Source organism: Lepus europaeus, chromosome 1 (genome assembly GCF_033115175.1).
Source record: "Lepus europaeus isolate LE1 chromosome 1, mLepTim1.pri, whole genome shotgun sequence".
Lineage (NCBI taxonomy): Eukaryota > Metazoa > Chordata > Mammalia > Lagomorpha > Leporidae > Lepus > Lepus europaeus.
The window spans coordinates 43326903-43353877 of NC_084827.1; the positions used below are offsets into that span (position 1 = coordinate 43326903).

Sequence of the window (26975 nt, forward strand, 5' to 3'; positions counted from 1 at the left end):
AAAAAAAAAAAAAAAAAAAGCAAAAAACAAAAAACAAACAACCCACCTATACATCGTCATTCCGTATGTGGAAGGCATTACACTGGGTATGTATAAATGATATTACCAGGCTTAAGGAAAATGCAGTGAATATGAGTGTTTGAATGATGCCGCTCAGGCCAGCATAGAAACTGGCAAGATGGCTCAGCAAGTGTGCAGCTGGAGCACCCAGGCCTCTGAAGCCCTGGATACCCAGGGGTACCACCTGCACAGACTCCTACTCCCCCTGGTATCCCACCTTGGCCTTTACCAAAGTGTAGGTCCCAGTGAGGGGCAATTCTGTAAAGCAGTTACCCAAGATTGCTGTAGGATTAAATGGGATAATGTTTGTGACCAATGATTTGCATACTGAAAATGCTTGATAAATTGTAGCTGTAACTATGATTATTCATCTCATGGGCTCTTAGGTTTCTTTCTTTCTTTTTTTTTTTTTTTTTTTTGACAGGCAGAGTGGACAGTGAGAGAGAGAGAGACAGAGAGAAAGGTCTGCCTTTGCTGTTGGTTCACCCTCCAATGGCCGCCGCGGTTGGCGCGCTGCGGCTGGCGCACCGCGCTGATCCGATGGCAGGAGCCAGGTGCTTCTCCTGGTCTCCCATGGGGTGCAGGGCCCAAGCACTTGGGCCATCCTCCACTGCACTCCCTGGCCACAGCAGAGAGCTGGCCTGGAAGAGGGGCAACCGGGACAGGATCGGTGCCCCGACTGGGACTAGAACCCGGTGTGCCGGCGCCGCAAGGCGGAGGATTAGCCTAGTGAGCCGTGACGCCGGCCATCAATGCCTGTTTTTTGTCTAGTAAGCTAGCACCTCTAATGGTAGTCCCAAGGGGAAAAAAATGCCTCAAAGCCGGCGCCGTGGCTCAATAGGCTAATCCTCCGCCTTGCGGCACCGGCACACCGGGTTCTAGTCCCGGTCGGGGCACCGATCCTGTCCCGGTTGCCCCTCTTCCAGGCCAGCTCTCTGCTGTGGCCAGGGAGTGCAGTGGAGGATGGCCCAAGTGTTTGGGCTCTGCACCCCATGGGAGACCAGGAGAAGCACCTGGCTCCTGCCATCAGATCAGTGCGGTGCGCCGGCCGCAGCGCGCTACCGCGGCGGCCATCGGAGGGTGAACCAACGGCAAAGGAAGACCTTTCTCTCTGTCTCTCTCTCTCACTGTCCACTCTGCCTGTCAAAAAAAAAAAATGCCTCAAAGATTGGCACTGAATAGCCCACAAAATAAACTTTCAGATTCATAACAATTGGCTGCATGGATTATTAACCAGTGGAAATCTAATGTAGTAAGAAATTACTTGCTGTGGGGCTGGCATTGTAGTGCAGCAAGTTAAGCCAAGCCTGAGGTGCCAGTGTCCCATATGGGTGCTGGTTAGAGTCCTGATTTCTCCACTTTCTATCCAGCTCCCTGCTAAGCACCTGGGGAAGCAGTGGGAAATGCCCCAAGAGCTTGGCCCCTGCCACTCACAAGGGAAACCTGGATGGAGTTCCAGGCTCCTGGTTTCGGACTGGCCTAACCATCCATTGTGACCATTTCGGGAGTGAGCTAGCAAAGGAAAGATCTCTCTCTCTCTCCCCAGCCACCCCCCCCCCCCAACTCCTCCACTTCCTTCTCTCCCTCTAACTCTGCCTTTCAAATAAAATAAACAAACATTGTTTTAAATAAAGGAAATGACTTGCTTTGGCTGTCAGGCTAAAAAGGAGTGGCCAAGTTTTTGCTCTAGCTTTTAGATGAACAATTTTTAAATATAATGAAAGTATTCTGGATACATTTGCAAGAGAGACTCTTCGGAAATTACCTTCTTGAATATTATGCTATATTTGACTATCTCCTAAGAGTGCTATTGTATTCTTTTTATTAATAAGTGAGATGATAGCTGTAGGAGATGAAAAGTGGCCATAAATGCTTTGCAGCTACTCACTGCAAGAAGTTGGAATCTGTTTCCCTACCCCTTGAGCCTAGGCTAGCCTGGTGGCTAGCTTTCTCAAAAGAATGGGCAGTAGCCATTCTTCTTCTGAGCCAGGTCTCACAGCTTCCACCCTAACCTTTTGGGCTGTGTTACTGCCTTACAAAGAAGCTCGGCTGACCTGTTGGAGAATGAGACCATGTCAGGAAGGAGAAAGGCCCCCAGGCCAACCAGATCAAAGTGGGACCAACAGATGACGATAGCTACATGGGCAAACCTGGACTCAGCACTTCCAGAAGAACCACCCAACTGAGACCAGCCCAAATCACTGACCCACAGAACTGGGAACAGATAAAATGGTAGTTGTTTTAAAACACTGACTGTGGGCAGGACATAGCAATAAATGAGAGATGCATAAGCCAACGCCATGTGTTGGGGTCTCATCCTTTGTAACGTATGGCAAATAAATACAACCCATTGATCATTTCTTTTCCTTGTGGCCATTTTGAAATCTGTAATTGATCTTCCTTATACTATTTTAAAATGAATGAATCATTAAATGTAAAGTATTTTCAAATCTGTTAACTAGCTGCATAAACTAAGGAAATAAAAGTTTAAAAGGGTAGAATTGCCTTGGGGAACCCTAAAATTAGCAAATGTCCTACCCGTTCCCTTTGCACTGCAAGTATGCAGAATTGGAGTTAAGTCACTTCACGCAACATTGAGTCATTTTTTCAGAGCCCTATACCTTTGCATTCCTATTTTGCCATTTGTAAAATGAGAGTAATTAAAAATATACACACAAAAACATTATTAACTCTCATCTCCCAGAGCTATCAACGTTCTGGAAGCACTTCTAATCATAAAGCGTTGCTTTTTTTTTTTTTTGGGGGGGGGGTGGATTCTTTAACAGACATGACTGAGAAATTCTATGTGTGCCCTGTTGTGTAGCTTTGGCTGAGTCTAGGGCCTGGCTTTGTCACCAGGCCCAGTCACCTTCTCAGATATGCCTTTCCTGCAAGCCCGTTCTCTCGGTGGCCTTGAACCCATTCAGTTCTCTCCATTTCCTAGTGTACAGTTCTCAAGATTAACCCTGATGTTCTGGGAATGCAGCATCCTGAGATGGGGGTCAGGAGCTGCCTCTGTTCCAGGTCCTCTCCCCCCAGCCCAGGAAACAGGATGACCTTAAGTGCTTCAGCCCAGCAATGCCACCCCGCACCTGGAGCACAAAACCTACTGTGAGCTGCTTTCCAGAGTCCCTGTGGGCAATGCAAGTGAGGCGTGCATCGTCAGGGCGTCCCTCGGCGCCGGGGGCTTTCCTGAGCCCTGGAGAACTGTCTCTGGATGCGTTCTAGGCTTCCGGTGTCCCTGCTGCCTGCCTGTCAGTAATAAATCTCACCATGTAACTTGCTGCCTGGGAATGGGTTCCGTCTCACCAGACGCACGCAAGTTGGTAACCAGCGCACAGTGAACCTGCCTCACATCATCTACACCTCCCTGACAACTACACATGCAATTCCAAAGCCCAGGTCTTTATCTTCCTCAGGCGTTCACTGAGAAATAGCTTGTCATTGTTATTCTGGAATTTGTTTCAATTGTCCTCTTTACCCAGTTCTGATTCTTTCTTTCTAACCATTGCTAACTCCTCCCTCATACCAACGCCATGAAGATCAAAGACAGCAATGCCAAGTGCCAGAACAACCAGCTCTTTTTCTTCTCCATGTGGACCTACATGTGCATGCCTTGGCATTTTACTGTTGTCTAGGATAAGGAAGCAGTGAGTGACCTTGGAGGTGAGGTAGCTGCAGGGAAGAGCTGACCTCTTAGAAGATGAATAAGGTGGCCACTCAGGATTCACCTGTGGGCTTTTGGGAGACCTGGCCTTGAAAGAGGATCTAAGGGACTCGCATCATGCTGCAGTGGGCTCAGCCGCTGTTTGGGACACTTGTATCCCATGGCAGAGCACTGGTTTGAGTTCTCTCTCCTCTGCCTCTGATCAGCTCCCTGCAAATGCTCCTGGGAATGCAGCAGATGATGGCTCAAGTACTTGAGTTCCTACCACCCACATGGGGGTCCCAGATGGAGCTCCTGGCTCCTGGTTTTGACCTGGCCCAATCCTGCCTATTGTAGCCATTTGGGTAGTAAACCCATGGATGGAAGATCTCTCTCTCTCTCTCTCTCTCTCTCTCTCTCTCTCTGTCACTTTACCTTTCAAATAAGTTAATAAATCTTAAAAACAAACGATGATCCAAGCATGACTGTGTGTTATGGCTCCCTAAAAGCAACCCACATGGGTTTATATAGTAGGGACCACAATCCGTGACTTCTGGGTGAGGTGAGCCAAGGAATATTCCTGAACTGTCCCAGATGGCGGCTGCCAAATCCTGACTCAGCATATGCATCCGCCCCACAGTCTGACTGCAGCACTTCAGGGGGTGATGCGAAAGCCTTCTAGTTCTTTATAGCAGACTTTTTTTTTTTTTTTTTGACAGGCAGAGTGGACAGTGAGAGAGAGACAGAGAGAAAGGTCTTCCTTTGCCGTTGGTTCACCCTCCAATGGCTGCTGCGGCTGGCGTGCTGCGGCTTGCGCACCGCACTGATTCGAAGCCAGGAGCCAGGTGCTTCTCCTGGTCTCCCATGGGGTGCAGGGCCCAAGCACTTGGGCCATCCTCCACTGCACTCCCGGGCCACAGCAGAGAGCTGGCCTGGAAAAGGGGCAACCGGGACAGAATCGGTACACCGACCGGGACTAGAACCTGGTGTGCCGGCGCCGCAAGGCGGAGGATTAGCCTGTTGAGCCACGGCGCCGGCTTATAGCAGACTTCTGGAGGAACACATTGCCCTGACCTTTCTCTTCCCCCAGACCTCTGATGCAGAGCGAGGCATTTCATGACATCTCATTTATATTACACATCCCTAGCTTCTAGGTCACAAAAACAGTGTCTCTCATGGTTTCTAGAAGAAATTTCCTCAGTTTCTCCCTATAAAAAAAAAAAAGGAAAAAGCATCCTCCACCCTAATTCCCATTCTTACTAGACTCTTGCCTTTCCTCATTCTCCTACTTTCTCCCTTAATTAGCAAAGCCATGAAAAAGCCCAGTCCCCATGTGCACCTGCCTTACAGCTACGGTGGTCCCTGAGGAGCCGTGTTTTACTCTGTGTCTGTGCTGTGGCCGCCAGGATCTCTGTGAGCCGTCACTGTGGGGGTTGCAGAGAGCAGCGGTTAGCGCTGTGCCCCTGATCTGTGCCCTCCTAGGACCAGAAGGACATCTGGCCTCCCCCAACTCTTGTTTTTCCCCTAATATTTATTTAAATTATTTGAAAGGCAGAGTGACAGAGAGTGATAGAGATCTTCCATCTGCTGGGTCACTCCCCAAATGGCCACAATGGTCAGGCTGAAGCCAAGAGCCAGGAACTCCATCCAGGTCTCTCATGTGGATGCAGGGGCCCAAGTATTTGGGCCATCCTCTGCTACTTTTCCAGGTGCATTAGCAGGGAGCTGGGTGGGAAGTGGAGCAGCTGGGACTTGAACAGGTGCCCACATGAGATGCTGGCAACACACATGCAGCTTAACCCACTGGGCCACAAGGCCAGCCCCTGGTTTCCCCACTTCTAAACAAGCCTTCTATTAAATAAAAAGAACTTTGCTGTGAGCTTTCTGGCTTCACTCTGTCATGGTTTACCGCATCTCTCCCCTTGCCTCCGCCTCCTCCGTGGGGCAGCACGGCTAGCCACGGGAGACGCAGGAGGTTCTAGCATGGTTCTCTCAACCCAGCTGCCACACACTGAGCAACACAGGAGCTGAATTTCCAGGCTGGCTCCAGTGCAGGCTGCTTGAGTGTTGGAACAAATCTAATGAAACAAATGCCCAATGCTGTGCATCACAGAGGGGAACAAGGTTGCTAATGACCTTGCAATTCCCAAGGAGTTTTTTAAAACATTTTTGTATTTTTCTTGTCAACTGCACATTGTTTCCTGTCCATGGATTCTGGCCTTGATCATCTCCCTTAGAAACTTCTCTGCCTGGTAGTGTCTGCCTGGATGCTCATGTTGAAGAGGGGTGTTCTGGATGCAGGAGTGGAGATTTGCTATCTAAGCCCCACTGGAGGAGGCACGGTCAAGGCGGGTAATTTGTTGGGAAACTCCTCAAGGTCAAGAGTCTTAGGCTTGGTCTAGTCAAAGGCCCCTTGAGACAAGATGTTGCAATCGCCTGCCTGGAAAAAAAAAAAAAAAGACCTGGCAGCCAAGTTCTGGATATTGGGTTGGAAAAAGTTCTGCAGTGTCTCTGTACCCACAACTCAGCCACTTAATTCCCCTCTTCCCTCTCGCACCCACACCCTCAACTACACAGGGTGCTCCCAGCACCGCCATGACCCTCTGTGTTACTAGCTTTGGAGCAATGGGTCTCTCTCAGGAGTCTGGAGACATCACCAGGTATCTGACTGTCAGGACTGGAAGGATGGGGGTTGGGTGCAGCTGACAGTGTGTGAGCAGAGGGCAGGGGTGCTGGCCAACACGCTGCAGCGCACTGGCCATCCCCACTCACACCGCCAAGAACAATCTTGTCCAAAGCATCAAGCCTGGATGTAGGAAGTCAATCTCCAGGCTTCTTGTTGAGATGAGGAGGGACACTGGCCCAAAAGTGACAGATCCAGGGAACAATCCACATCTCCAGTCTTTACTCCAAATTCCTTATTTTCGCTCCCTTCTTAACCCAGTTCCAGGGACACAAGATGCTGCCAGGTTTGAAAATCATGGTGCAAATTATATATATATATATATATATATATATATACACACACACACATATATATATATTTTTCCAGCTCTCCCTACTGTTTGTTAGCTTAGGATTCAAAGCTGTCCTTAGTCTACTAAACAAGTCCCTCTATTTTCATGCTTCCAAAGTGTTTTTGCTTTTGGCTCTTCCCATGTTTTCCTCACCCACATGGGCCCTTCCTCTTCCTCTTCAGTTCTGGGGCAGCACCATCATGTGTGTATTTATTCAGTGCGCCATATTAACCCCAAGGTCTCTATTAGCATGGAGGTATGTCGATAATATAGTAAGAGAAAAGAAAGTAGATTACAATGTATTTTGGAAAATATTCTATTTTTTTAAAAAAGGGTAAATACAAACTTTTAAATAATTATTTCTAATCTCTTTGTACATAGAAAAATATCTAGAAATTAAGTACATGACACCGACCCTATCTGAGCAGTGGCATGGCAGAGGAGCTTTATTTCTCCTGCAAGCTTTTTATCTGCAGCTCAACTTTGTCTACAATGATTACATATTTCTTTTATACACAGATGCCAAGAAAAATGATCAAATACTTGAAAAGGAGACAAAAAGATTATTGCATGCCCTTTCGGTGTCATGCTAGAATACTGTTTAACTTGTCCACCTAAGGAATTCGCCAGAGAATTACACCTTTGATGTGCTATTTACTAGTCGCGAGGCCAAAACTCAGTGAAGTTAGATAGCAACATGTTATATTTTTGTCCAGGGGAGGTGGAAATTATTTCTATCTGACAGAAACTATAAACCCAAAGTTACAGCTTTATTGCTGTATAGAACGTGAACCAATTTTTGATCTAACCTAACAATCATAAGCCAACATTCCCTCTTCAGTTTCTATAAATACGAAATTGATTCAGTGTTTTATCGTTTGGATTGTTCTGACATGAATGAATTAAATAAATCTTTGACACGTTTATAGTTGCATCAGGATTATGTTTTTAGCATTTTGAAAGTGCTTTGACACACGAATGACATCATAAAGCAATTGGACGTTAGGAAAAGAATCAAATGAACACCAAAGCAAACAAGTTCTAGGACGAGCCGAGCCCTGGCTGCAGCACCACCTGGGTTCTCTGGCAGGGCTTTGGTTGGACCTGTCGGAGCTCTGATGCCTCTACTCACCTTGGGACAGCCAGCAACACTGAGAGACGTGAGGTTGACACAGTAAATGGCCAACGCTCTAATAGTATCATCTGACAGCTGGGGGCAATACGAGACATCCAAGTGTTCCAGGGTTCGTGAGCTTTTGCAGAACGCCTGTAAGAAATTCCAAGGTCAAAGGTTTGTTGTTGTTGTTGTTGTTTTTCCATTGCCAAATCTTTATTCAAATGTTGCATTTATCTAGAGCCATCTTAGCCATAGTGGTTCACTTAGGATACATTTAAGTCTCTGAATTATAAACACCGTGTCTTGTTTTCACAAAAAGGAACAAAAATTAGCTCCCAAATCTTTTTACAATGAAAGAGCCTCACACACCAGCTTCACCAATTGGTAATACTCAAATGCCTGCTAACAAAACTTAGTCCTCCTGAAGTTATGACTGGTGACATTTGACTCACTGGGTCAGTAATTATTAGTGTTATATTCAGCCAAATGAGTTGAGGAAAAGGAATCTGGAGGTGAAATTGGATGGCAAACACTCTGGAGTTGACAGAGGAATGTGATGCAAAGAGGAATTCTTTAGAGTCAGGCAGACGTGGGTTTTAATTTCTTGTCCACCACCTGTTACCTCTGAAACTTCACAAGTCATTTAACCCTTCGAAGCCTCGGTTTCTTATCTTCAGGAAAACAACACTGTTTTGAAATTCCAAGATGTGCATCTGGAACATTTAGGGTTAGAAAAGGGCCTGCAAGTCCTTGGAAATCTGCCCTTTATCACACACTCTCTTAATTTTCATTACAAGTTGAACTGAGTGATAAAAGCAGTCGACGAGGAAATAAAAGCTTGGAACTCAGCAATGACACGGGAACAGAAGGATTCACAAAAGTCGACTGAACCGTGTTTGCCAAAATGCACTAATAAATGAAGCAGGTACAAACCGGAAACTGTGACCCATTCACAGTGATACGTCTAGATGTCCCTGCCCCGAAATGTAAGAGTTACGCATAAGTACGCGTGCTCAGTCTGTGCCGAGGTTTTGCCTCACCATGAAGCAGTTCAAGCTCTTAAAGTTCTCAGAGACCTCAATAAATGACCGCTTACTATTCTAGTTATGCACGCTAGATTTAGAAAGCCTGGTGGGTTACTATAAGGTATTCCTTGTCTGTAAGTTAACAGCGGGTGTCCATGGGACAACTTGTTCTTTTCCTCTCAGGTCTAAAGGCAGGACCTGGGCTACAAGATCAGTTCATGGCCATCAGGAGGATGCCAGAGCTAAAACCACCAGTTGCCTTCTCTCATGTTTTTGCCTGTTCGTTCTCATGTCAGCCCTAAAGATGACTGGCAAGAAGTAGGTAGCCAGCTCTTTTCTTCAGCCAAGTTAAAAGAAGAGGCGGGGAGACACTGAAAATAAGACCAGGGCATGGCATCCCACAGAGCAGGGCCAGCACCCTGGCTCAGCCACTGTGTGGGTTACGGAGCCTCCCCCAGCCCCACCATCTTCTTCTTGGGTAAAATGGTAGCAATACCCATAGAAAGTATACTCATGCAGGTTATAAAATAACACATACCACTAAGATGGCTCCTAACACAAAATGGATTCTCCCGTTAGTTGTGATGCTGCCTACTGTACACAGCATTGACAGGGCACTATAGCACATTGGTTAGTGCTTGGGCACATAGTGAGCACTCTATAATGTTAACTGGTGCCTTAACTTTGGCAGTACATATGTATACTGCAGTTGGAACAATACAGAGAGGAACTCATCCCCTGTGCCAGGATGGCATGCCAATCTGTGAAGCTTCCTGTGTTTTTCTCAGTAAGTAGGGGAAAGTTCAGGAGATCTGTTGTGCAACATGGTGGCTATAATTCATAATGATGTGCTGTGTATTTGAATACTGAGAGTAGAGTTTGAATGAATTCAAATAAGAGAGTTTCAATGTTCTCACACCCTCAAAATGTTAAGTATATGAGGTAATATATATGTTCATCAATAATAAAATGCACACCTGTATTGCACTTTCCAGAAACCTAAAAGATACTGCTTGTTTCACCACAAATCATCATCTTTCGCTGGCCACAAACAGCTAACAGTGATTACCCCAGCCTCTGATCTCACGCACAACTTGTCTTTTCCAACTGATTCAGCACTTACGCCACTCGACTCGTTCCCGTATTCTGACTAACTGTATGGAAATCTGTCCAGTATAGCAACTGAGTGAGCTCAGAAACTGCAAGGGGCAGCTTGCCAGGAAACAGTGAAGCCCCTGTCCTTGGAGATAATCCAGGATAGGGGCCACACCCAGAGGGGTGCAGCTGGGTATCTATCTTTGCATGACTGGAATCTGTGGTCTTGCCTCTCAGCTCAGAGATTCAAGGACCTTCTCAGTGAGAGAGCAGTAGGTGTCTCATGGCACTGCCTGGAACGCTGCAAGCTTTGATATCCCTTTGCAAGGATCATATTTGGAACACAGTAAATTCTCAATAAATACTAGTCGTTTGGCTGACCTTTTCTAAGTGTTCTCAAGAAAATTAGAAAGACTGCTTTCATGATACAAGAACTTTTGTGCTAGGGTCAGCATTGTGGTGTAGCGAATAAAGCTGCCACTTGCAATGCTGGCATGCCATAGGAGCTCCAGTTTGTGCCCCAGCTCCTCCACTCTGATCAAGCTCCCTGCTTTTCCCTGGGAAAGCAGCAGAGGATGGCCCAAGTGTTGAGGCCCCTGCCACCCAGGTGGGAGACTTGGAAGAAGCTCCTGGCTCTTTGATCTGGCCCAGCCCTGGCCATTGTGGCCATCTTGGGAGTAAACCAGCAGATGGAAGATCTCTCTCTCTCTCTCTCTCTCTCCTTCTCTCTCTGTAACTCTGACTTTCAAATAAGTAAATCTTTAAAAAAAAAAGAACTCTTGTGTTGCAAAGTAAGAAAACATCACTTTCTACTTAGAGACTGGATAGAGTTTCAGGAACCAGAGAAAATTTAAAGCAAGAAAGAATATTTAAACCACCGGAGTAATTTTTTTAAAGATTTATTTATTTATTTGAAAGTCGGAGTTACACAGAAAGAGAAGGAGGGAGAGAGAGAAGGAGAGAGAGGGAGAGAGAGGGAGGGGGGAGAGAGAGAAAGAGAGAAAGAGAGAGAGAGAGAGAGAGAGAGAGAGAGAGAGAGAGAGAGAGAGAGAGAGGTCTTCCATCTGCTGGTTCACTCCCCAAATGGCTGCAATGGCCAGAGCTGTGCTGATCCAAAGCCAGGAGCCAGGAGCCTCCTCCAGGTCTCCCATGAAAGCCCAGGGGCCAAAGAACTTGGGCCATCTTCTACTGCTTTCCCAGACCATAGCAGAGAGCTGGACTGGAAGAGGAACAGCTGGGACTCAAACCGGCACCCATATGGGATGCCAGCACTGCTGGCAGAGGCTTTACCCTCTATGCCACAATGCTGGGCCCTGGAGTAATTTATTGAAAGCTGAAACAAGCGTTAAAGGGAGACCCAAGGCTCAGAGTGTCTGAGAATTCCTGTTCAGTAGCTCTGCCAACATCTTGGACCTGCTGAATCAGTCCAGCTCCATGCCTTTTTAATGACTCTGATATTCTATGAACTTTCTCAGAGGCTTTAATAAGCTATTAAACTGTTTAATAAGCTATTGAAACTAAAAATAGCTTATGAACAATGATTCTAAGGTCCCTGATGCATGTCTGGTACCATTCACATCCTTTGAAAATCTGAGGCACAAAGATGGGTCCAATGCTTTATGCTCCAATCGGTGGCAAATTCCAGAACCAAAGTCAAAACTTCTCCTCTCTTACAATTCGCACTTTCCTTAGAGATGTGTAGGTCACTTAAGTACTGAAGTCCGTAGGCCTATGTCCGCCTCATCACTCAGGAAATCCCATCTCCCCCCTTAGACGGGATTCTCATCTGCTCTCTAGCTCCAATCCTCCAGAACCAAACACATGTCAATGACACCGAGTTTCCTTTCTTGGAAAAGCTACCCCACCCTTGTGCCCAGTCCAAGTCTTTCCTAGTGAAGATAGAGAAATATATAAAAATGAGCAGATTTGGCTCCCTGCTCACATATCACAATTTTGCTGTGGGGTAACAACCTTGTCTCTGACAGAGTTGAATCTCCCCCCACCCCCGAATCTTCTGAGCTGAGTCACAGTGTGAAGCTACATTCCTCAGCTGGGTATGTAGAGGATCTGGGTTTCCCTTGAATTTGCTATCACAGTAATGTGCTTCTGTCGAAGTCCTGACTTAAACCAGCTTGACAGGTGGCAGGTCCTTGCCTTAGACCAAATCATTTCGTGTTTCATGCTCATGACACCCTCTCTTGGCCGTTTGCCTCATTAGGTCCTGAAGGGGTCTACTGCAACACTGGCTGTTTGTTGTTGTCCCCCTTGTCTGTTGATAATTCTGTAAAGATCTTGTGCTGTCAAGAATCATTTTCTATGATGATTATCTCTGACAGCCTCAGAGGCTAGCATACAACTTACATGATTTTCAGTCGTAAACTAAATACGAAATTCTGGTTTTATATTTGCATTTGGATCTCCTATATAACATGAGACGTACAGCTGCATCCCCCAAAGATGGGCATGTTCCCACTCAGCATGAGAGCAAGTGGGAGAACTCACGGCCCAGGCACTGGAACCAACCCCGCAGTGCCAGTCCTGCACCCGCAGCCCTCCTGCCAGAGGCCAGCCCAGACTCAGGGGACACGCGGCTTTCAGTACAGAGAGGACACTGTGAAAGGGGAAGGGGACAACAACGGGTCCAGTGCAAGTATTTCCAAAGTACAGCCATGGTGAAACTCGTTATGAAAAGCTACGGGGACCTGGACTATCAGCTTTAGCTTCACATTAGCTCAAATGTGGCTCCTTTCATACAGTTCCTCAATTCAGTCTTTGTTATTTTTTAAAATATTTATTGTGTTTATTTAAAAGGCAAAGTTACAGAGACAGAGGGGGAGAGAGAGAGAGAGAGGGCTTCCAACCACTGGTTCACTCCCCAAATAGTCACAACAGCCAGGGCTGGGCCAGGCTGCATCCAGCAGGCAGAAGCTTCTTCCTGGTCTTGCACATGGGTGCCGGGTATCCAAGCACTTGGGCCATCTTCTGTTGCTCTCCCAGGCACATTAGCAGGGAGCTGGATTGGAAGTGGAGTAGCCAGGACTTGAACCAATGCCCATAAGGGATGCTGGCACTGCAGGCTGTGGCCCATCCTGCTATGCCACAATGCCATCCCCTCCCCCCATTCAACTTGAGCAAGAAATGCCTCTTCCACATTCCTACAGCTTTTCCATTTTTTTCTCACTTTCTACTTCCATTACAGCTACTCAGATTGAGCCTAACTGTGTTGTTTTGGGCATTGATTTTAGCTACTGCTGCTTTTTTTTTTTTTTTTTTAATTAAAGATTTATTGGGGCTGGCTCTGTGGCACAGATGGTTGAACCACTGTTTGCAGGGCTGGCATCCCATATGTGCGCCAGTTTGAGTCCTGGTTGCTCCACTTCTGATCCAGCTCCTGGATAACGTGCCTGGGAAAGTGGCGGAAAATGGACCAAGTCCTTGGCCTCTTGCACCCATGTCGGTGACCCAGATGAAGGTCCTGGGTTCGGCCTGGCCCAGCCCTGGCTGTTGTAGCCATTTGAGGAGTGAACCAGAGGATGGAAAACTTCTGTCTCTGCATTTCTGTAACTCTGCCTTTCAAATAAATAAATAAATCTTTTTTTAAAAAAGATTTTAAAATTTATAAGATTTAGAATTTTTTTTAAAAAATATTTATTTATTTTGAAAGCATTACAGAGAGCACAAAGCTGGGGCATGCAGTGGCCTGAGTTCAAATCTTGCTCTTGGAAGTTCTATGTCTCTGGATAAATTACCCAACCTCTCTGAACCTCAGTGAACTCATCTGCAACATGGGAATGACATTGAATGTTAACAGGGCACTGACTTCATAGAGCTGGGAAAATTCAGTGATTGTGTCTGAGTCATGCCACTGAACGGTACCCGGCACACAGCAGGCCCTCAGTAGACAGCACCTAGAATTAGTATTGTATTCACCGCTTCTGTGTGACTGCTTGCCAACTTTGTTCCATCATGAACACCACAGGAAAGATTCTTAGAGAACACATTTTCAAGAAGTATCTCTTAATGAACTTTGTAAGTTACGTAGATGTTCAGCTGGTCAGATATGTTATATGTCATAAACATACGAAGACAAGTAAAAATGTATGGCATGAAAATAAATCTGAAGAAAAGTTCTCGAAGTGCACGCACTCTCTGGGCACACCAGAGCACACTGTTTTGTTCATTTGCCAGAGAAAAAGCTTCCTGTGGAGAGGCTTTCTCAGTTTGGTTGTCAGCAAAGCTTCATGGCTTGTGAGTTGCACCAATTCCAGGAATTTGGTAAAAACAAGGGATTGCTTTTAAAATATAAGATGTGGCAGATACATAAAAAGAAAGCAAATGGGCGAGGCTAAAGAACAGAAGGGGTAGGCAGTGGCAGAGAACGTGATGTGCCCTGGGAAAACCCAAAGGACAGAAGATTAGGAAATGACTGAAACAAAGTAGTCTTGAATTACTTTTGGTAATTAGAATGTGTTGGAAAAAAATTGCAGGAAAGTTACCAGTTTTACATTTTTATCGCCAAAATAAAAATGAGCCATAGTTGGACTACCAAAGAGCAATGAGGTATTTTTCTTGTGTTGTGGTCTGCAGAATCATCCACACTTTCTCCATTTCTTTGTAATTTACAAAAGGGGGGCGGGTGGTACCCAGCGGCCCAATTAGCTGGCGACCCATTAGGGGTCTCTGGGGGACTAGTCCCTCAGCTGTAACAACCAGTCTGAAAGACATGAAGAGTTTCTATGTGAACAACCAGCTATAGCAACTTTGGTTCTGTTTCTGATTCTTCCTTAAGAAAATGGCAATTTGGGGCTGGCACTGTGGCACAGCAGGTGAAGGGGCTGCTGCCGTGCAGGATCCCACACTGGAGCACTGGTTTGACTCGTTCCCACTCCTGTGCCTGCAAAATCAGCAGAAGATGGCCCAAGCACTCAGGCTCCTACACCCATGTGGGAGACCCAGATGGAGCTCCTGGCTCCTGGCCTAGCCCCAGCCCGTGTCGGCACATTACAGTGAACCAATGGGTGGAAGATGTCTTTCTCTCGGTCTCTGCCTCTGTCATTCTGCCTTTCAAATAAATAAAATAAATAAAACAAATATTTAAAAAGGAAAAAGACAGACAATGGCAACCTAGCTGTTACACCACCCTCCTGTGACTTCTCCCATTTAAAGATCTCTAAGAAATACGAGTTCATGACCTGTGAGTCCTGCTTTGACCTCCGGCGTTGGGACAGGATGGAGCCAGGGATGATGTAACCCAGGGAGACTGCCAGTCATAGGAAAGCACAGGGTCTGGAATCTGGCAGGGTCTCTCCGTGACCTTGAACAAGCCATTTGACTGCGAGTTTCTTCATCTCCTAGGGGAGAACAAATCTGTCTACCTATCTCACAGGCTTACTGAAAGAAGGGGAGACACTGTATCTTCCGAATAAAAGAGACAGACACACATGCTGGCTTTTATGTGCCCACAGTGGAACCACAGAGATCCTGGGGCCACCCTGTCCCTCACTTCAAGACCTGTGAACAGCACCTCCAATGTGATGAGGCCTTTGGGATGAGAAAATACCATGAACAACGGAACTGGAAGTGACAGAAAGGGTTATTAGAAATCATAACACGGAGAAAAACAGCTCCCATGGGACATGCCTCAGGCACCCTGGCCACGTTGGGTGAGGCACAATGAGCAAAGCCTGGGCGTGTCACCCAGAAAGAGGATCAAACCCAAGTCGGCCTCTTTGGTGCAAGAAGCTAAAGAAACAGAGACTCAAGCTAATAGTTGGAAAGAGGGATTCTGATGTTTATTTCCCCTGCTTTTTATGTATCCAATCTGACAGGCTTTGGTTAACTTTTGGCAAATTTCATCTTTCATAGGCTAAACTAATGTTCTAGGGGCAGCTAAAGGTGTGGGAACAGCCTCCTTTGGATTGTCTTCCTTTCACCGAGGCCTCTGATAAGTTCTGCTCTGTGGATGCTTGACATGAGAATAACAGGCGTGCACAGCCCTCTAGCGAGTTCAGCAGAACTTCAGTTGTCCGAGAGTGGTTCTCCCTGGCGGGGAGTGGGCCAGAAGCCAGTGTTGTGGGGGTGTCCCCAGCTTCAGCTGCTTCTCAGCCAAGATAACATGGTACCCAGGGCTCCAGTCTTCCGTGGAACCTTGCAGACTATGGGAAACTGACAAGCTGTCAAATCCCACATCCTTTGAAGTCTGGCAAACTTCTAACTCTGTTGTGCTGCCTCCACGATTGGAAACACACTGATGTCAGCGGGAACAGAGAATACTGAGCTTGTTTCTTTTGCTCACAGTCTTTGAAGATCAGTGTCTAAGTATCTTGGCAGGAGTTCCTCTGTGATTCCCAGCTGGTTCCAGGTGCTCCAGGTCTCCTGGGCCACGTTGTTCTGTTCTAGCTTTTAGAAGGCCATTCTCGGCCTGGAAGCCACCTTGCACACAAATTTTTGTAACAAAGCTCTTAATTGTTCCAGGTTTCATGGAGATTGAGTTCTCAGATACTCCAGCATCTTGAATTCTGCAAGAAGAATCTCTTAGTTCCCTCTTCCAAGGCCCTGTAAAGCAAGTCTAAGCCTCAGATCCCCTGGGATCTTCATCATAAGCAGTTAAGTATTTTCCAATGGTAGCCTGGAGTATTAGACAGGAAGAAAGATTTTCCTGCACAATGTGACCAGTAGACATAGGGTCGAAATGTCTGGCTGTCCCACCTCCCCATACAGGCGCCTGCAGTTTCTGCTGCACCAAAAGGCCATGATTTAAAGCCACTTTGGAAAGGAATTCTGTTTGCTGCTTCCCTTGCAACGCATAATATCACTTCATCCCTGGAGAGGAGGTGGAGTTACTGAAATCTCATTCTTTGATAATTCCTGAATGACTCAATCTTGGAAACCAAATAGAGAGCCGTGTTGACTTTTTAAAAATGGTTGCTGTTTGGAGCCAAGACATCTGATCCATTGTTGGCATCACAGTCCATGTCAATGGCTACCAAAATCAATTTTCCTTGAGCACCACAGGGTAGAGTCTACCAACTGGCAAGAATGATGGGTGAGAATCCGACAGAACCAATATTTTGTAACTAGCTAGAAAGTTCAGTGATTCAAAAAGTAAGTGCTGAAGATCAGAAAAGAGTCACTGGAGGGATGGGCCTTTGGCTTAGCAGTTAAGACACTGGTTAAGAGCCCACATCCCACACTGCAGTACCTGGGTTCAATTCCCAGCTCTGGCTCCTGACTCCAGCTTCCTGTTAACACACACACAGGGTGGCAGCAGTGACGACTTAGGTAATGGGGCTCCTGCCACCCAGGTGTCCCCATTCCCAATGCAGGCATTTGGAGAGTGAGCCAGTGATGGAGAGCTCTCTTGCTCTCTCACTCTCTCTGCCAAATAAATAAAAAGAATCACTGGAAAGTAATTCAGTTCTTGCTCTTAGGCCACACGAACTCAATCTTTGTTATACTCTAGAGACCCACGGTCAAGAGGCTGGCCGCAGGCCGTTCCGGGGAGGACGATTTGAATCGGATGGTTGCTCAATAAGGTTGGAGCTCCTGGGACTTTCTGACCTCAGTGTCCAGGCCAGAAAGAACTCCACATCAGTTCTAATGATTTCACATCCTGGGCACAGGTAGCCCAGGGTGCAAGGACTGAGAATACCGAACCCTCAGTTCCCACTTAGGCTCTGCGAGGAGCAGACTCATGTCCACTGGACGTTCCTGAGTCGCGCTGAAAGCCACATGAACCAGTGGATCTCGGTTTGCTGTTCTCTCAACTATGAAGTAGCTAATGACTGGCCCCACATGGCTGCATTTCCTTGTCCCTTCTTTGATCCCTCTTCTCTGTTCTCCTTTATATTTGTAAAGCAAGACAATACTGTTACGAAAGGTCAAATAGAGACAAAAATCAGGAGTTCATAGGGACGGAAATGTAGTGCAGTGGTTAAGACGTTGGGCTGGGAGGCCTGCAGCCCATATCAGAGTGCCTGGGTTCCAGTCCTGCCTCCTCTCCTGATTCCCGCTTCCTGCTAATGCACACCCTGAAAGGCAGCAGCTGATGGTTCAAGTACTTGGGTGCCTGCCACCCATGTGAGAGACAGATTGCATTCCAAGCTTCTGGTTTTGACCTGGCCCAATCCTGGCTGATGTAGGTGTTTAGGAGAGTAAGCTGGCAGTTAGGAGCTCTCTGCCTGTTTCCTTCCTTCCCTCCCTCCTTCCCTCTCTCTCTCTCTCTCTCTCTCTCTCCTCTCTCCCCCTCCCCGTCTCTCTCTGCTGTTCAAATAAGTGAATTAAACAAATACATATGCTTTACAGTTTATAATCTAAGAGGCTAAAAACACATCGAAGACTAAAGGTGAGAGGAACATGTTGTCTCAAATGCTCAAGCAGATGGGACAAGATTGAGGGCCTCAAAAAAAAAAAAAAGAAGGGGTCCTAAGAGGATACTTGGGGAATTGAAAGTTCTAGCATTGCTGCTGCTGCTGCTTATACCCCACGAACAAACGTCATCAGGTGCCTCTGAGATCTTCAAAGAATGTGACACCACTGATCTGGCTCCCCTCACTTGAACTCATCAACAGTGCCATTTGCAAGGTACCAGTAAATCAGCCTGTGAGGAACAGGAAGCCGAGCTGGGCAGGAAAGACAGAGAGCGCAGGGGAGGCTGAACCCCTGCCACATGCTGCTTTTTTTAAAGATGTATTTATTTATTTGAAAGTCAGAGTTATTCAGAGAAAGGAGAGGCAGAGAGACAGAGGCAGAGAGAGACAGAGGTCTTCCACCTGCTGGTTCACTCCCCAGATGGCTGCAACGGCCGGAGCTGCACCAATCTGAAGCTAGGAGCCAGGAGCGTTTTCCGAGTTTCCCATGTGGATGCAGGGGTCCAAGGACTTGGGCCATCTTCCACTGCTTTCTCAGGCCATAGCAGAGAGCTGGATCGGAAGTGGAGCAGCCAGGTCTCGAACCAGTGCCCATATGGGATGCTGGCGTCACAGGTGGTGGCTTTACCAGCTATACCACAATGCTGGGCCCTGCCATATACTTCTTATTTCTCTTGTGTGGTTATAAATCCTGTGCCCATGATTTCTCATTGCAGAACACCACAAAGCAGACACTTGTCTCTGTTAATAAAGGCAAACATGAACCCATGCTTGGATTTGAAGAACAACAATTGTTTAAGTCTGAGAATTCCCCTTCCCTCCAGGCCAGAAAATCTCCAGAGAGAACAAATCAACCGTACAGGACCCACAATTCATCATTATTTGGAATCAGAGACCTCCAAACCACCTGTAAGTAAAAACAGAAACAAATTCCAACAGAGCTCCCTTAGCCTGCCTGCAGCTGCCACAGCCCAGAGAGAGAGAGAGAGAGAGAGAGAGAGAGAGAGAGAGAGAGAGAGAGGTAGGTGCCTCAAAGACTCAGTCCTGGAGCAGGTGTTTGGCCTGGTGGTTAAGACACCAGTTAAGGTGCCTGTGTGTCACTCCCATCAGAGTGCCTGGGCTGCACAGCTGGCCCTGGCTCCAGCTTCCTACCAATGTAGACCCTGGGAGGTGACAATGATGGCTCAAGTCATAGGGTTCCTGCCACTCACGTGGAAGACTGAATTGAGTTCCTGGGCTTCCTCTTGGCCATTTGGAGAATAGACCAGTAGATGGGAGCATTTTTTTTTCTCTCTCTCTCCCCTCCCTCTCAAAGAAGATTCTGTCCTAAGAGTAGATGAGGAGGGGCTGGTGCTGTGGCATACTGGGTAAAGCCACCACCTGCAGTACCAGCATCCCATATGCACGCCAGTTTGAGAACCAATTGCTCCACTCCCCATCCAGTGCTATGGCCTGGGAAAGCAGTAGAAGATGGCCCAAGTCCTTGAGCTCCTGCACCCACGTGGGAGACCTGGAAGAAGCTCCTGGCTCCTGGCTTTGGATTGGAGCAGCTCTCGCCCTTGCAGCCATCTGGGGAGTGAAACAGCGGATGGAACACCTCTCTCTCTTGCCTCTGCCTCTCTGTAACTCTGCCTTTAAATAAACAAATAAATGAATCTTAAATAAAAATCACCCCATGTATAAGAAAAACACACTTTTTCTCTCTATACTCATGCTATTTTTAATACTTCCAGAACATTTCACTTCTGACATCAGACATTTGCAAATTATGAAAAACCTATATAAAAATTTCAAAAAATTTGTGCACCATAATGAATTTATCCTTTATTTCCAATTTCCATGAACTTTTTCAAGTATTCTTGTCTAGAGGAAATATAATACTGTCTGACATGCACTAAGTGCTAAATCAATGTTACCTACCAACTGCCACACTGTATTAGATTTGCTGTGTATAAACTTAGTCCAGTTCACTGGTTCAAACCTCAACATTAAAAAAAAGTTTATAATGATGTTTTCAAAATCAGATTAGCTCGGTGTCCACTACATAGAAATTCGAATCCAAAATATTTCAGTTCAGTCACTAAGCAAGAAGCCACATTTTCACAAAATAAATTGACAGTCATCGGACATGAGACAATTTGAGTAGAGTCATACAAGAAGGCGGGGAGTAGCCTCATCAATCATTTAAATTGTTTCCGATTCCATATTTGCAAATAATATCCTACTGTCACGTTAAGGAAGCTTAAGAATCCTGAACACACATGACGGAAATACTCAAACCGAGGTGCGACACAGGCCCGAGCCGTGGGGGGCAGTCCTGCAGGCCGCACTGTGGCCAGCGGGAAGGATGAGCGGCGGTCACAGCCACGTGCAGCGCTCAGCAGGGCCAGCCGCCTGCCCACCCAGCCCCGCCACAGGCTCCCAGCTCCCGCGCCCTCCCGCGGTCTCAGGATCTGATTCAGAGCCTCCCTCACCCTCATCACCCCACCTGGAGGCGCCTGGATGCGCCCGATTCAGCCAACACCCACACAGCCCAGGGGAATGGTCCAGCCTTCCGGTTGTCTATCACTCCCAGCCTCAAAACGGAAAAAAACACTGAGCAAGCTGAGAACCCACAGGTCTTTCGAGGTCTGTCAGATGACAGCGGTCACGGGGCAAGCCGGAGTGAGCACCGAGAACCGGGGCTGGCCCGGAACCGAAGGCTGCGCAGGATCCAGGATCAGCAGGAACACTGGACGGGTAACGGACTGACTGCTGGAGGCTGAGACCGGGCTGGCTTGAGAGAAGTCCTCAGGCCCAAGGTGAGGGGGTCTCCTCACTTCCAAGGGTGTTGTCGCCAGGGAGGCCAGCCAGGTTCTCAGGGTGAAGGTAGAGGAAAAAGTCATGCTTTAGGCAATGGGAGGGGGCAAGTAACCATGTTCGAGTATCCCCGAGTATCTGTTCCCAGGAAGAGAACAGGCCTCTCTCGCTGTGGCCTGTCCCCGAGGGAAAGTACCTGATTAACGTGGTTCCACCGGAGTCAGAACAAGGGGGTGGGGGTGGGGGGTAGAGGCGTGTGTATGCATGTGGGTACGTATGCGTGTGGGGGTGTGTATGTGTGTGGGTGTGGGTGTGTTATGTGTGTGTGCTATGTGTGTACTTGAGTGCGGCGTATCTATGTATTGTGTGTATGTATATGTGCATGTGTGTTGCATGTGTATGTGGGTGCTGTGTATGTGGTGTGTGTATGTACATGTGGGGTGTGTTGTGTACGTGTGTGTGGTGCGATGTGTGTGTATATATGTGCAGGTATGTTGTGTGTATGCATGTGTATGTGTGTGTGTTGTGTGTGGGTGTGGGTGCAGAGTGTGTGTATGTATATGTGGGGGGCTGTTGTGTATGTGTGTGTGGGTGTGATGTGTGTGTATGCGTGTGGGGTATGTTGTGTGTATGTGTATGTATGTGTATGTATGTGGGTGTGTTATGTGCGGGTGTAGGTTTGGGTGTGGTGAGTGTATGTATATGTGGGGGAGTGTTGTGTATGTGTGTGTGGAGCAATGTGTATGTGTGTGGGGAGCTATTTTGTGCGGGAGTGTAGGGAGGATGTGTATGTATGTGTGTGTGTGGGTGGGTGTGTGTGAAGGGAAACACTGAACTCCAGCCCTCTCCAGCCTTCTACGTTGAGATAGGACAACGTCCAACTCCGGTCCTCGCTGACCTTCCTGTCTTTCCCGTTTAGGGGCGTTAGGAAAGTGAAATCAGTCCTGGGGCCAGGCCCCCTAAAAGACTGAGAATTAATCACAGGAACGTAGAACGGGTTCCCTCAACCCATGCCTATGACCACACAAGGGCCCTTGTGTAACAGCACAAAAAAAAGATTAGAACCCATACAAAATATACTTTCAAAGCACAATGGGTGGCCAGCGCTGTGGCGTAGTGGGCTAAGCCTCTGCCCGTGGCACCGACATCCCATAAGGGTGCTGATTCGCGCCCAGGCTACTCCTCTCCTGATCCAGCTCCCTGTTGATGGCCTGGGAAAGCAGTAAGAAGACGGCCCAAGTGCTTGGGCTTCTACACCCGCAGAGGAGACCCAGAGGAAGCTCCTGGCCTCGGATCAGCACAGCTCCAGCTGTTGTGGCCATTTGGGGAGTGAACCAGCACATGGAAGAATCTCTGTCTCTCTCTGCCTCTGCCTCTCTGTACATCTCTGCCTTTCAAATAAATAAATCTTTAAAAACAAAGCACAATGGAATGAGGCTAGAAATCAACAGAAAGATAGCTAGGAAATCCTAACATATTTAGAGATTAAACAAGACACTTCCAAATAGCACATGGGTCAGAGAGAAATTTTCAAGAGATATTTTTAAATCTCTTGAACTGAATGAAAATACAAATACAACTTATGAAAATTTGTAGGGTACACTGCAAGCAGTGCCCAGGGAGAGATTTCTAGTATTCTGTGTGTGTATTGGAAAAGAAGAAAGATCTCAAATCAACGATCAAAGCTTCTGCCTTAAGAAACTAGAAGAGCAAATTAAATCCAAAATAAGCAGGAAAAAATAATAAAAATTAGAGCCAATATGATGAAATTAAAAACAGAAAAATAATAGAGAAATCAAGGAAATCAAAAGCTGGTTTTTAAAAAAATTTTATGGGGTTGGTGCTGTAGCATAGTAGGCTAAGCCGCCACCTGTGGCACCCACATCCTATATGGGCACTGGTTCACGTCTCGGCTGCTTCACTTCCAATCTAGCTCTCTGATTACGGCCTGGGAAAGCAGAAGATGGGCCAAGCACTTGGGCCCCTGCACCTGTCTGGGAGACTCAGAAGAAGCCTCTGGCCTCTGGCTCCTGGCTTTAGATCTACCCAGCTCTGGCCATTGTGGCTATTTGGGGAGTAAACCAGCAGATGGAACATTTTTATTTGAAAGACACACACACAGAGAGAGAGAGAGAGAGCAAGAGAGAGAGAAGAAACAGAGAGAGAGATCTTCTATTCACTAGTTCACTCCCCAGATACCTGCATGATAGCCGGACCAGGGAGAAGCCAGGAGCCTGGAATTCCCTGAGTCTCCTGAGTGATTGATAAGGAGTCGGGTACTCGAGCCATCACCTTCCACCTGCCAGCTGCGTTAGCAGGAGGCTGGATCAGAAGTGGAGTGGTCAGGACGTAAACCAGGCGCTCCAGTACGGAATGTGGGCATCCCAAGTAGCAGCTTACCCCACTGTGCCAAAGCATCAACCCCAAAAGTTGGTCCTTTGAAAATATCAGTGAAAGTGAAAAACCTCTAACCAGGCTAACCAAGAAGGTGCGAAAAGAGAAAAGACAAAAATTAGAAATCAGGAATATAAGCGAAGCCATCACCACTGATTCCATGGATGTTAAAAAAAATAAAGGAATATTATGAACAACTTTTTGCCCACAAATTTGACAGCCTAAATGAAACAGACCAATTCTTTGAATGATACAATCCACCAAGATTCACACAAGAAATAAATAATCCAAATAGACTTATATGTATTAAAGAAATCGAATCAACGATTAATAAACTTTCAAAACAGAAAACACCAGGCCCTGAGGATTTCATTAGTAAATTCTACTCAACATTTAGGAGAGAAAGATACCAATTGTCTATAGTCTGTTTCAGAAAATAGAAGGAGAGGTAATAGTCTCTTATTCATTTTATAATGCTATCACTATCCCAATACCAAAATCACAGATAGTCACAAAGAAAGGGAAATTACCATGACAGACTAATATCTATCATGAACATGCAAAAGTTCTCAATAGAATATTAGCAAATCAAATCCAGCAACATATGAGAAGAATTACAGACACCAACACTGGTGCAGTGGATTAAGCTGCTGTTTGGAATGCCCACCCTCTTTATCAGAGTGCTGCTTTGAAACTTGGCTACTCCGCTTTCCAATTGAGCTTCCTACTAATGTACCTGGGAGGCAGCAGACGATGGCTCAAGTTCTTGGGCCCTGATACCCACAGGGGAGACCCTGATGGAGTTCCAGGATCCTGCCTTCGGCCTGGCCCAATCCAGGGTGCTACAGGCTTTTGGGGAGTGAACCAGCAGATGAAAGCTTACATGCGTGCTCTCTCTCTCTCGCTTCATCCTCCACCCCCATCACTCTGCCTTTCAAGTAGATGAATATAAATATTCTGAAAAATTATTCTTAAAAAAAGAATTGTTAACTGTGACCACATGGGATTTGTTCTAAGTATTAAGTCTGGCTTTAATTTAAAAAGTCAATTAATACAAACTTTCACATCAACAAGCAAAATCATGATCATAATAATAGATGCAGAAAAGCATTTGATAAAATCTAACACCCATTCATGATAAGAACTCTCAGCAAACTACTAACAGACAGAAACATCCCTAACGTGGTAACAAGCATCTATAAAAATCTTACTGCTAACCTCATATTAAAGTGGTGAGAAATTAGGTGCTTTTCCCCTAAGGTAGAGAACAAGGCAATTATGCCCCCCTTACCACTGGCATTTGGCATTGTATTAAAAGTCCTAAGTAATGCAATAAGAAAAAATAAAAGGTAAACAGATTGGGAAGGAAGAAATACAACTGCCCTTATGTGCAGATTATATGACAGACAATGTAGAAATCATGAGGAATCAACAACCTCCTGGGATCAACAAGCACTCCTAGCTTATTGTGGGGTACAAGGTTGGTATGCAAGGGGAATAGTCCATCTGCCCACTTTGGCCCTGCATGCGCTCCTCCTCCAGTGTTCAGTCAGTCCCACCCACACGTGAGTGGAAGGGAGAGGCCTGCCTTTGTGGCATACTAACACAGTACATGCTGAGATGGACAGTGTGATACAAGTAGACGTAGACTTGGGCTAAAGAAAGATGAAAAACACTCCTTCCTGGGGCAAAGGACACAGGAAAGTTGCCACAGTCAATGTGCAAGATTACTAAATGAATTGGGATGTTGGAAAATAAGCTTAAAATAACAGCTCTAGGGGGCTGGCGCAGTGGGTTAAAGCCTTGGACTGCAGCACCAGCATCACAAATGGGTACCAGTTCCAGTCCCGGCTGTTTCACTTCTGATCCAGCTCCCTGCTAATGCACTTGGGAAAGCAGTAGAAGATGGCCCAAGTCCTTGGGCCCCTGCACCCACATGGGAGACCTGGAAGAAGCTCCTGGCTCCTGGCTTCAGATTGGCTCAGTTCTGGCCTGTGTGGCCATTGGGGAGTGAACCAGCAGATGGAAGACCAACCAACCTCTATCTCTACCTCTCTCTGTAACTCTTTCAAATAAATAAAATTAAAAAAAAATACTAGTCCTAATATTAAACATACTTAATACTGGGTTCAGTGAGGTGAAGATAAGCTTGGTTTTCCCTTATCTTTCACTGCTGTGAATTTAAATAATATTGCAAACATCATTTTACTGGGTCATTGGCCAATAAAACCTTAACACAAGATATTCTGAAAATGTGGGGGAAAATGGAATGAAAAGATAAGTTTATTTTGGTGAAAAAGCTTTGAAATCGTATATATTAGGGGTCTTCAAAATTCTTACATGGAAATTGCATGTAAGGAAAAAACTGCATGGATTCCAGAATATTTTGCACCAAAATAAACTTTCCTTTTAATATCATGTTCCCATGATCTTTGAAGTTCCCTCATATTCTGCAGATGAATTAAAAAGATCACTGTAGGTGTGTGTGTTAATACAGTCACACATCACTTAATGATAAGGGTAAAATCTGAGGAAGGTGCTGTTAGGTGATTGTGTTATACACACATCACAGAGTGTAGCTAGCGAACCTAGATGGTTGACACAGCCTCATGATGCAATCAAAGGGTACAGTAACCATGGCACATATAAGGCTGCTACTGGTGTAACACCACGCACTGTTTTACAGTAAGCTTTTTGTTCTTATAAATAGCAGGAATAAAGATAAAAGTCTAGCAAATACATAAACTCTTAACATAGTCACTTATTGTGCAGTGTATAACTGGATGTGCTGTACTTCTGTGAATGGCAGCACCCCAGGTTGGTTTCCAGCAGCAGCACTCCACACACATGAGCCGTGTATTGTGCTGTAGCAGGATGGCTTCTGACCTCACCAGGTGACACGGATTTTCCCGCTCCACGGTAATCTCTGGAACCAACATTGGGTATGTGCCTTTGCTGGCTGTCACTACGTAACACAAGGCCATAGGTGTTCCATGTTGTGAACAAATCCATTTATATTTTGAAAAGAAAATAACATTCCTAATGAAATACAGTGACCCATTTTTTTTTAATCTGGTGTTTTCAAATTTTTATACCAGTCTCCTTTTTACCTGGTTTATTCTCCTATTCTCTGTAATACTAGCAATAGACATTTATGTAGTATTATATTTTAAGTACTCTTCATACATTTATTTAGTCTATTATAATTTGAGTACCTCCAAAAATGCATTCATTCAAAGGAATAATAGTTAATAAATTATTTCTTCAAAGAGGATATTCAAAACTATCTCCTTACCATTAGAAATAATTTGGTTGTCAATATCTGTTTTATGTGTTTAAGTACAAAGAAATTATCAAACTATGAAGCGGCCTTCAAAAAGTTCATGGAAAGTTAATTCTGTGTCCCTGGCTTCCACCCAGTCCAGCCTTGGTTGTTGCAGACATGTGGGTAAT

The 26975-nt window shown here is 46.1% G+C and overlaps 1 protein-coding gene across 1 annotated transcript in view; it reads right to left on the reverse strand.

The window, feature by feature from the left end:
- The window catches only part of FBXL13 (F-box and leucine rich repeat protein 13), a 251473-nt gene that overhangs the window by 3735 nt on the left and 220763 nt on the right, over nt 1-26975 (reverse strand). Inside the window, exon 19 of the mRNA XM_062212179.1 lies at nt 7856-7990. Within this exon, the coding sequence (XP_062068163.1) occupies nt 7856-7990 (135 nt within the window). The remainder of the gene's footprint in view (nt 1-7855; nt 7991-26975) is intronic.